Here is an 11,340-nt window from a genome sequence, read left to right on the forward strand (position 1 = left end):
GGGCATTCAGGCTTCTGAGTTGCAGCTCCTGAGCTCTAGAGGTCACACAGGCTTCTGGTGGTCACATAGGCACCTGGCCACACAGATGTTCAGGCTTCTGGTTGCAGCTCCTGAGCTCTAGAGCGAGGGCTCAATAGTTGTGCATGGGCTCAGTTGCTCCGCAGCATTCAAGAGGCATGTGGGATCTAGTTCCCTCCCCAGGAACTGAACCCAGGCCCCCTGCATTGGGAGCACGGAGTCTTAGCCATGGGACCACCAGGGAAATATCTCATACGGTTACTGAAATGCAGGAAGCAGGGGATGGCTCTTTGGGACCTTGCCTCCATTTTTTTTTTTTCAGAAGTGAATTAATTCCCAGGAACCTCTGGAAGTTTGCTTGACCTCCTTCAAGTCATTCTCAAAACTGTGAGGCCGACCCAGATCACCGGCTTCAGTCCTGCATTCTGCATGTCCACCACAGCACTCAGACTTGCAACACTGCAACTTGCCCTGATCCCCTGTGACTCCATTACTTTCTAACATCATAGATAATTCAGTTATATATTATGTAGCTTGCTTATTGTTTGTCTCCCTCCACCCTTCCCCCATCCCTGCATAAAATGTAATTTCTTTAAGGGCTGAGAGCTATATTTCATTGTTAACAGTGTGCATCTTCTCTAATTAGGACAAACAAAATTGGGCAAGTGATGCATATTGTATGAGATCAGTATTGTAAGGCCTGCTTTTGTAATCAAAACTGAAAGATAGCAGAGCACTGTACCAGCCAATATCCCCCCTCTTTTTAAAATCATGTATGAACTTGTTTTCATGGACTAGCTATTCAGAATTGGCAGGTTCTCACATTCTGTTCAATTTAATCAATACTGACTTTTTTGTTTTGTTTTGTTTTTCTAGTGGGCTTCCCTGGAAGCTCAGCTGGTAAAGAATCTGCCTACAATGCAGGAGACCTGGGTTCAATCCCTGGGTTGGGAAGATCCCCTAGAGGAGGCCATGGCAACCCATCCTAGTATTCTTGCCTGGAGAATCCCATGGACAGAGGAGTCTGGTGGGCTACAGTCCATAGGGTCACAGAGTTGGACATGACTGAGCAACTAAGCACAGCACACACAGTGACAGATCAGTTTTGTGATACCAATACAGAGAACTTGATACAGTATTTATATCTTTACAATTTTTTATTTTTTGGCCATGTGGCATGCAGGATCTTAGTTCCCTGATCAGGGATCAAACCTGTGACCCCTGCAGTGGAAGTTTGGAGTCTTAACCTCTGAACTTGGTATTTGTAGCTTTTAAAAAGCACCTAACATAGTGCTTGGCATGTAGTGGAGTTGAAAAAGTCTTTGCTGAGTGAATGGTGGTGGGTAGCCCTAGGGCAGCAATACAGGTTGGAAGGTGAGCTGAGGTCACTCATGGAAAGACACAACCATGAGTCAGCGCGGCCGGCTGAGACCAGTAGGAAAGGGTGTGGAGGCGGGAAGGACCTGGCTTTATTTTCACCTTTTGGAAAGAAAGTGGAAGTGATGCTACAGGAAGGACCCAGAAAGTCCCTCTTTCTTGTGGGACAGGGAAAGACAGAACCTTCATGGGGGTTGGGAGGAGACTGGGTAGGTGGGGATTTAGGGAGAGAAAACGTTGTTCCTTATAAACAGGCAAATTCGGGAAACCTACTCCAGTGGCAACTGTGTCCTCTTGGGTGGGGCGGAGGAGAGGAAGGAAGGGAGCCCCAAGTAGGTGGGACAGATCAGAGAACGTCAGGAGAGGAGTGGTTGGGTGGTCAGAAGACTCAGATATTCCAGGAAGAACAGGGTAGAGGGTAAAGACTTTGAATGCTGACTTGTCTACCCTAGGTGCCCTCAGCCCAGGGAACCATAGAGTTTAAGAATGTACTGGAGTGATGGGGTCACAGGCATTGACCGATCGGGGTGTACAGAGGAGATGGGGCTGGAGATCGCCAGAAGCCACCTGAGGACCTTGGAAGGTGGCACACATGAAGGTTAAAAGCCAGGTTGACCAGAATCCCCGGTCTCAATTGGACAAGTCCTTGCACCTCTGTTGAGCATCAGTGTTCTTGACTATGAAATGGAATGATGTTATCACTTAGGCTACTCTACTTTTCATTTTTCCAGAGCATGTGTCATCTTCTAAGATCCCACATAATGTGCCTATCTGTTATGTTTCTTTCTTGTCTCTTCCCCACGAGAGCGGGGTTTTCTCTTCTCTGCCCCCTGCATTCTCTCCAGCACCTGGAGCAGGAACAGTAGTTGCTCAGGGAGTGTGTGTTGAGGGAGTGTGTGCATTCCTCACTTCCTGTGAGTTTTACGACACACCCCAGTCACAACGCCTAGAGGGGTTTTGCATGTTCTGAGTGCTCACTCAGTGCCAGCACTCAGGCACTGTTCCCAGTACTTTCCCAGCATTGACTTGCTTGATCTTCACAGGCATTGTGTAACGGGAGACTGTTTATGTCCAGTCTGCAGATGAGAACACTGACACACACGGGATGATATAACCTTCTCAAAAAACCACTGCTGGGGCATGGAGAACTTGGACCACAGCCCCTGAAGATGCAAAACCATTACCATCTTAAAGCTGAGGAAAGTGATGACCAGAAAGGGGAACTGACATGCCCAAGGCCACACAGCTCGCAGGTAGAGGAGCCAGGATTCCAACCCCTGCTGTCTGGCTCCAGAGCTGGTTTGCTCAGCCTCAGGCTTCACTGGAGCAGACTCTTGGTGAATGCTGTGGCATGAATGGGACCCGAACAGGAGCAGCTGTTGGAGGTGAGCTGAGATCGCTTTCCCCTGATGCCAAACTGCCCCTCCTGGCCTAAGTAATCACTGTGAAGTGTTCTCAACCTTATCTTGAACCACCCACCCTCTCACTTCCTCTCTTCTGGAGCCACTTGAATTTCCTTCTGTGCCTTCAACTCCGCGCCTTCTCACATCCCGCTCCCTCTGCTTACCAGACTCACCCCCTGGCTCATCCCTGCATCCTCATCTCTGATGCCCTCTCCTCCAGGAAGCCATCTCTGATCCTCAGACTGGGTCAGGCACCCACTCTGGGCTCCCCCATCCCAGCCCCACTCACTGTGGGTCATCACTGACTGGGGATAGGTCTGTCTGCCCTGCTGGACCCTGAGCTTGTGAAGGTAGAACTGGAGATTTCTGCTGTATTATTATATACTATTAGGTCCAGGAATCAGCCCAGAGGAAGAGTTTGGGGAACAGCTGTTATTATGAAGGAATGAATGAACTGAAGTAAAAGAAATAGGTTGAAGGTAGTTCTCTGACCGGGTCGATTACATTCAATCTTGGTTTTTGAGGCTCCCAACAGCATGTCTTACCCAAAGGGAATTTTTTTTAAAAAGAAGAATTAACACTCAGATACAGGGCTTCTTTTTTTTTGTTAATCCTCCAGGTCTCAGCTCAGATGTCCCCTCCTCCAAGAAGTCTTCCCTGCCTCCTCCCCCAAGGCTGAGTCAGGTACCCCTTGGGGCTCTCCCCACCCAACTCTAGGCATCCTGCCCTTCAGACTCCACTGCATTTGTGACCAGGACTCCATATCATAAGTGTCACTTCAGTTCATTTTGTATTTCCAGGTAGCTCGTGGTGAACTTATAGAAAAGAGAATGGCAACCCACTCCAGTATTCTTGTCTGGAAAATTCCATGGGTTGAGGAGCCTGGCGGGCTACATACAGTTCAGGGGGTCACAAAGGGTTGCATGCGACTGAGCACATGGTGAACCTGGTACTGTTTTATTAAGCTCTAGATAACCAGGAACCATCATGATTGATTTTATTGCTGTAGCTGTTGACCATTATAATCTCAGTTCCTGGTCCCTTTGACGCTGACATTCTTAAATTGCCCCTCCCTGTCACTGCTTCTCACCGGCAGCTCCCTCATCCCCATTCTAGTGGGCCTTTGAATGGCAAGAGGCGTAATTTTCAAGGGATCCGGGGCCAGAGGGTGGGGCTTCTTCCTCCTTCCGCGCCTTGGGGGAAACCCCAGGGTTCCGGGGACCTCGGGACTTCGGTTCTCGGTGCTGGGAGGAGGAGGAAAGTAAAGCCTGGGGTAGAGCACTGAGGAAGGTGCAGCCAAAATTCCTCCCCTGCCACCCTCGCTGTCTGTCCCGGGAGCCACTGTCACCGCAGTGCCTGTGAGTCGGCAGCTGGGCAGAGGGGAGGAGAAGAGACCTGGAGAGGCTGCAGACGGAGTGAGGACCAGGTCACCGTCCGGAAGCCGGGAAGACAGCTCGGCGCTCTGAAGTCAGGTGTCAGGACCCATGGAGTCCGCTGACCTACGGGGCCACCGCTGGGCAGGAATCCCGCTCTCAGGTGAGTGTCCGGCTCCCTTCAGGTGGGGCAGGGGAGGGTGGGTGTGTACATGTGCACGAAAGAGACCCGAATAGAGGCAAGAGAGAAACAGAGACAGGAATAAAACAGAGACTTCCCCAGCAGTCTAGTCCCGGCTCGCAACTCCCAGCGCAGGGGGCCCAGGTTCAATCCTTGGTCAGAAAACTAGATCCCACGTGCCTCAGCTAAGACCAGTGCAGCCAAATAAAGCAAGAGAGAGACTGACAAAGGGGGACAGAGAAAGAGACAAAGACACACACAGAGGAGAGAGAGACGGAACCAGGGCCGCAGAACCAGAGGCAAGAGAGAGAGAAAACTGCGATAGAAACTGTACCAGAGGGAAGACAGCAGAGAGAGAGGGAGACTGAGGGCAAAGAGCGAGAAACTCTTCAGGGCTTCTCTGGTGGCTCAGCGGTCGAGACTCCGCCTGCCAGTGCGGGAGACGCAGGTTCGATCCCTGATCTGGGAAGATCCCACATGCTGCGGAGCAACATGCTGCAACTACCGAAGCCTGCATACCCTGGAGCCCGTGCTCCACGGCAAGAGAGGCCACCATGGGGAGAAGCCCGAGCCCCGAAACTAGACAGGAGCCCCAGGCAGCAACGAAGACACAGCACAGTCATAAATACATACATGTTAAAAATTAATTTTTTTTAAAAAAGAAAACTTTTCAAAGATACATACAGATAAATAGATTCAGGGGAAGCGGGGCGGAGAGAGACAGAGAACCAGAGCTGGAGTATAACAGACAGCAGTGAGACTGGCAACGACAAGTTGTGCCAGCCCTGAGAGGCACGCCAGGCTCCTCTGTCCCTCCCTGTCGCCTGGAGTTTGCTCAGATTCATGTCCATTGAGTTGCTGATGCTATCTAACCATCTCATCCTCTGCCACCCCTTCTCGTTTTGCCGTCAATCTTTCCCAGCATCAGGGTCTTTTCCAATGAGTTGGCTCTTCCCATCAGGTGGCCAAAGTATTGGAACTTGAGCTTCAGCATCAGTCCTTCCAATGAAGGAGCCTAGGGACTTCACCTCCAGTAGCACTGAGGATAGAGAATTTCAGATGCTTTTCCATTGTTGGTTATTACAAGCACAGGAAATAACAATGACAACAATAGTAATAATAACTAACTGAACTGAACTGAACTAATAATAGTGACTAACACTGTGAATTGTCACGTCTGGTATCAGACCTCACAATAACCTGATGCACTGCGTTCTACTGTTCTCCCCATCCTGCAATTGAAGAAACAGAGAAAGCCCCTTGTCCGTGATAATAGACAAAGTCCGTTATCATTATCAGAGTCCATATTTGCTCCTAAGAGCCCTTGTCTCTAACCCAAATGAGCGGGGGATGGGGCAATGCTTGATCTAAATTGGGGTCATCTGAGGGCTGGAGAAAGGCATGGCTGCCTGCCTTTGTTAATTGGGCTTATGTTTAGGGCAAGGACAGGAGTTTCAAGGTCAGCGGCACATGGCCATAGCTGCTGGGGTTGGGCATCCCCCCCATGCCAACAGTCTCTGAGCTTCCATAAAACTGTGCAGAATGGCCAAATGGAAAACCGAAAACTCATGCTATCTCTTTCCCTTTTCTCCCCTCCGTGCAGAGGAAATATCTGCCTGAGGGCAAGAGCGCCGAAGTATGAAAAGTTAATTTCTCCCATCAAAGATAATAAAAGAAGTTCCCCTTTATTGGGGGTTGGCTCTGTGCCCATCCCTGGACCAGAGGAACTGAACAGTGTTGAGAGCAAAGTCTTTAGGAACTGGCAAGCCAGGTTCAAGTCTAGCTTCTGACGCTCACTATCTGGTCCTGGGAAGTGACTTCACTCATCTGAGCTTTTGTTTACCTCTCAATGGAAGGAAGAGACGTCTTCCATGGAATGAGCATCACTGGAGAGAATGCGCTGACCCTCAGGGGACCCAGTTAAAGCTGGTCAGGGTTCGTTACCACCCACTCCAATCCTAGGAGGCAGATGATATCATTCCCATTTTATAGCTGGGGAAACTGAGGCTGAGAGACGCCAAAACATGCCTCGAGTCACATAGCCAGGAAGTAGTGAGTAAAAGTCAAGCCTCTCGGGGTGGAGGGCCCCATTCATGACCTTAGACCTCCCTCCACTTTGGAAGACCACAACTGGACACCCCCAACACACCTTCCTCCCTGAACGCCTCCTCTTTCCCCCTCCAGCCTCACTTTTGACCGTGTGGAGCTTGGCAGCTGCAGCCCAGATCTCCCGTGATGCCATCAACCAAAGTGAGAAGGATGTTGTTCCGTCTAACATTTGGGGCCCATTGGTCACCCCAGACTCATGGTAGATTCAGGGCACAGAAAACAATGCTCTCATTCTGGTCTGTATCTCCACCCTCAAGTGCTCATCAGGGTTCTATGCCCAAAGTCCCAACAGGACAAACCTGATTGGCCCAGTCAGGCAACAACTGGTCCAATCAGTTGTGTTGGAGATGGGGTAGGGGGTGTGAAGGGGTGGCTGTCCTGGCTGGGGCTAGGGAAAATTGGCTAAGAAGAGGTCGAGGGACCTGGTTGTTATCCCCAGTACAAGCTTGACTCCTTTGCAGCCAATAATAATTGACCCACCGTCATGTCCCTGATGCTCTGTTTTATTTGCAACATCTCATTTCCTTGGGGAGAGGAGACTTGAGGGTCCCAAGATCACACCTAGAATGAGAACTAGATCCAGCATTGGAGGCCAGTCATGGAGCTGAGGGGTGTTTGCATGCAATTCCAACCCCGCCCTGTTTCTCGGGGGTCCCTCTGTGACTATATTTGGCCTGGTCTGTCCTTCACCTGTGTCTCTGCTTCTGTCTCCCCCTACTCTGTTTCTCCCTCTGTAGAACCTCTGGCCAAGCCCACCATTTCAGTCAGCCAGGGCAGAGTCATAGAGCACAGGGAAAATGTGACCTTCTACTGTGACACCCCAGATGTCAACATCACCATCCACTGGGTCTCCAACCACCAGCCCCTGCCATCCCATGAGCGCATACAGCTGTCCACAGATGGCAAGACCCTCACCATCTTCACTGTCCAGCGGGTGGATGCTGGGACGTACCAATGTGAAGCTTGGGGTGTCCTCCAGGTCAAGAGCAGTGACCCCACCTACCTGATTGTGTACTGTGAGTTCCTTTCCATTCTTCCCAGCCCCTCCACAACACCCACTTCTTCAGTGATCTCATCCAGTCTCGCAGCTTTACATACCATCCAAATGCGGACTTGTCCATCGTGAACTCCAGACGTATAGCTGTTTGACGTCTCTACTTGGATCCTCCTGGGAATGTCCAACATGACGTGCCTAAAATTGAGCTCCTTAACTTTCGAATGTTTGATCCAAAATATTGCCTAGGTAGTCGTGAGGAAAGGGCAATTGCTGGCATGCTTTATTTTTTTAAGGTGTTATTTTTACTTTTACTGCTCTGGGTGACAGGTGGGCTTCTCTTGTTGTGGAGCATAGGCTCTAGAGCCCTTGGGCTCAGTAGTTGCAGCGCAGGCATAGTTGCCCCACGGCATGTGGGATCTTAGTTCCCCGACCAGGGATCAAACCTGCATCCCCTGCATTGGAAGGCAAATTCATAACCAGTGGACTGCCAGGGAAGTCCCTTGCTGGCATGCTTTAGGTGTGTCTTTCAATCCTGGTTTACCCAGGGATGCATGTGACATATCCTCACTGTCAAACTCTAACATCTCCTTTGTAATGGTTCCAGAGTTTGAGGGGAGAGAAGAGAAAAGTTCTTGTTTATTGAATGCCTGGGCCCCTAAAAGAGCTCTCTCACTGATGCTGTTGTCGCTACAATTGTTCTTGTCCTCCCAGATGGCCCTGACCCGGTCACGATCAAGCTGGAGCCTGGTATACCCAACGGGGACACAGTTGAGGTGATGGAGGGCTCCAATGTAACCTTCTTGGCGGAAACTGAGTCTTGCCCACAAGCTTCATATTCATGGTTTTTCCCCAATGACTCCAAGCCCATCACAAGCTTGTTCCTCAACATGAGCAATGTTACCATCCATGCCGTGTCCAAGGAACACGAGGGCACCTACAAGTGCTTGGTGTCCAACACTGCCACCCAGCTGTCCCTCCTGGGTGCTCTCAAAGTCCGCGTCCTTGGTGAGTCTCTTTTCCCCATTCCTCTCCTTTGTGTCTCTGAGAATCAGGGCTGCACTGGCGTCCTAGAGCTTGAGGAGGACGTGGTGGAGTGGGGCTTCCCCTTGTGGCTGCTGGCAGATTGTGGCTCTGGGCACAGTGAAGGACCTGGGTCCTTGTTTGGCACATCCTGCACAAGGCTTTGGAGGCTCTCTGTGGGGTGTCTGTTGCTTTATTCTCTGGAAGTGTGGGAGGCGATTCTCTATACATGCAAACACTAACACAGCACTCACACACCCCATACACACATGGACACACACACATAACAATCACACATGCAGGGGACTCCTCTGGTATTCTGGTGGTTAAGACTGCGCTCCCAGTGCAGGGGGCCTGGGTTTGATCCCCGGTTGGGGAACTAAGATTCCTCATGCTGCATGACACGGCCAAAAAAAAGAAACAGTCACGCATGCATCGCAGATACACACATGTGCACCACAGACACATACAACTCACACACAACACACACAAAAGCACACAGTACACACACACACAAGACACATATAACACATACCCAACAGACACACAATACATGAAACACGCAGGACATCACACACACCACACAGACACATACCACACACAGGAAGCCCACAACACGTACATAAATGTCCTCACACACATGCAGAGCACATCCACAATACTTATAAACACAGACACACATATCTCAAATATGTGACAGACAATACCATAGACACACAACATATTCTCTCATAAAACACGTATACACACAAAACATAATATGCACACAATAGACAACTCAGCATCCTCATGTCCAGCACAGAAAACACCCCGCATTCCACACATTTAACACCCTCAACACACGCAGAACACACATAGTGCATAACTGTACTTCACACACAGTACTGATATACCAAGCATGGAGGTATGTACACACATGTGCTGGGCTTGTAAATACACAGGACAGCATATACACAGAACACATGCATTACTACAGACACATAACATGTACTCATGTACAGAAGATGTGTACACACGCAACATATACTCACTGGCACACAAAGTATATACACACCACCACACCTCACAGTCACAATACATGTATACACAACACACACATATAGATAGACACAAAAGGGACTTCTCTGGTGGTCCAGTGGTTAAGTCCAGTTGCCAATGCAGGAGACACATCCCTCCTGCCAGGGGGCTCCTAAGCCTGTGTACTGCAGCTCCTGAGCCCGCACGCCCTAGAGCCCGTGCTCCACAAGAAGAGAAGCCACCACAATGAGAAGCCCACGCAACCAGAGAGCAAGCCCCACACAACACAGCTAGAAAAAGCCCTCATGCAGCAACAAAAGCCCAGCCCAGGCAAAAATAAATAAACAAACACAAATCACACGCTCACACACAAAACTCGTCCAGATGCCACAGTCTTCATACACACAAAACCCATAACATATTCACATAACTGTCACACAACACACGCTCATACACAAAATTCTTAGATGCACCACCCACACAGCACAGTCATACACAAAGCATACACACACACACACACACACACACACACACACACACGCCACACACTGCATAAGCACACACCCCTGGGAAATCCTGTGGGCCTCATATGGGCAGGAGATTGGCATAGGGTATCCCTGGATCCCATCCCGCCTCTCTGTGTGTTTCCAGAAAGACTGACCAAGCCTTACATCATGCTCCCAAACCGGACTCTCGTGGAGGACACCAGCTTGGTGGTCCTGACCTGCCAGACCACCCATGAGAGAGTTGGAGTCCAGTGGTTCCTGGGGGACCAGCTCCTCCTGCCCAGCGAGCACCTGGTGCCTGACAATAGAACCCTGGTCATCCATGGCCTTCGGCGGAATGACACAGGGCCCTATGCATGCGAGGTCTGGAACTGGGGCAGCCGGGCACGGAGTGAAGCCCTGAAGTTGAACATCAGCTGTGAGTTGTCCCTAGCCTGGACCTTCTCTTCCTTCCTCCTCTCTCCCTTGCTGAAGTTCGTACTTCTAGCCACTCATCTCAGAATTATCAAACATCTGCTCTGTGACAGGCATGTCTGAGCAGGGGACAAGGCCACCCTCATGGAGCTTTATGTTCTAGTCGGAGGAGACAGACCATACACAGCTAAACAAGGGGAAATCCATGCTGTGTCAGATGGGACTAGAGGCAGTGAGAAAGACAGGCAAGGCTGGGAAGTTGGGGAGGTGTTGCAGTCCTGGCTGGGGTGGTCAGATGAGGCTTCCCGGAGGAGGTGGTATGTGTGCAGCAGGAGGCAGGGAGAGAGCTGTGCAGGTGACCAAGGGAAGTGGGTTCCGAGGCTGGGGAGGTGGGACTGTGCTTGGCCTGTCAGAGGAATCCCAGGAGGCCAAGATGACTGGAGAGAATGGAACAGAAGAAGCTGGGAGGGTGGGGTTAATAGACCATACCACACAGGGTTCTGTGGGCCATGGTGGGGACACTCAAGCTACAAAAGGCTCCGAGCAGAGGAGAGAGAGGATTAGACTCAGGCTTGCACAGAGTCTCTCTGGCCCTTGTCTAAAGGGTGGAAACAGGGGAGAGGGAGGAGGTGATAGAGTTGTTTCTGTCTGATTCCATGGAGAGGCAGACCCCAAAATGGGATTCAATGGGATTATACATGCAAGGATTTTCTTAAGGGAATGCTCTTGTGCAGAAAAAGTAGGGAGGGAGCCTCAAGAGAGTGGGATTGCCCTGAGACTGCAGCGCTTGGAGTGAGGGAGGAAGACAGGGAGCATGTGACCACCGTGTAGTCTAAGGAACGTTGGCAAGACTCTCAGGGAGCCCGGGTCTCCCAGGAAGGGGTCTGCCTTACTTTCCCCAACACTCTCAGGTACTGGCAGGGTG

At 50.5% G+C, this 11,340-nt stretch overlaps 1 protein-coding gene across 5 annotated transcripts in view; it reads left to right on the forward strand.

Annotated features, from left to right (window-relative positions):
• Positions 1–11,340, forward strand: part of CEACAM20 (CEA cell adhesion molecule 20) — a 114,021-nt gene that overhangs the window by 94,823 nt on the left and 7,858 nt on the right. For 4 of the 5 annotated variants that reach the window (XM_055411904.2, XM_088830812.1, XM_088830813.1 and 1 more), the window contains 6 exons: positions 2,471–2,780; positions 3,418–4,334; positions 6,537–6,602; positions 7,199–7,477; positions 8,170–8,463; positions 10,147–10,419. In XM_055411904.2, the coding sequence (XP_055267879.2) occupies positions 4,283–4,334; positions 6,537–6,602; positions 7,199–7,477; positions 8,170–8,463; positions 10,147–10,419 (964 nt within the window). In that variant the 5' untranslated portion in view covers positions 2,471–2,780; positions 3,418–4,282. Of the gene's footprint in view, positions 1–2,470; positions 2,781–3,417; positions 4,335–6,276; positions 6,603–7,198; positions 7,478–8,169; positions 8,464–10,146; positions 10,420–11,340 lie in introns of those variants that run through there. The other variant, XM_088830811.1, reaches the window with a different exon arrangement.

This window comes from Moschus berezovskii, chromosome 22, assembly GCF_049115385.1.
Source record: "Moschus berezovskii isolate FMDL1 chromosome 22, NW_MosBer_1.0, whole genome shotgun sequence".
Lineage (NCBI taxonomy): Eukaryota > Metazoa > Chordata > Mammalia > Artiodactyla > Moschidae > Moschus > Moschus berezovskii.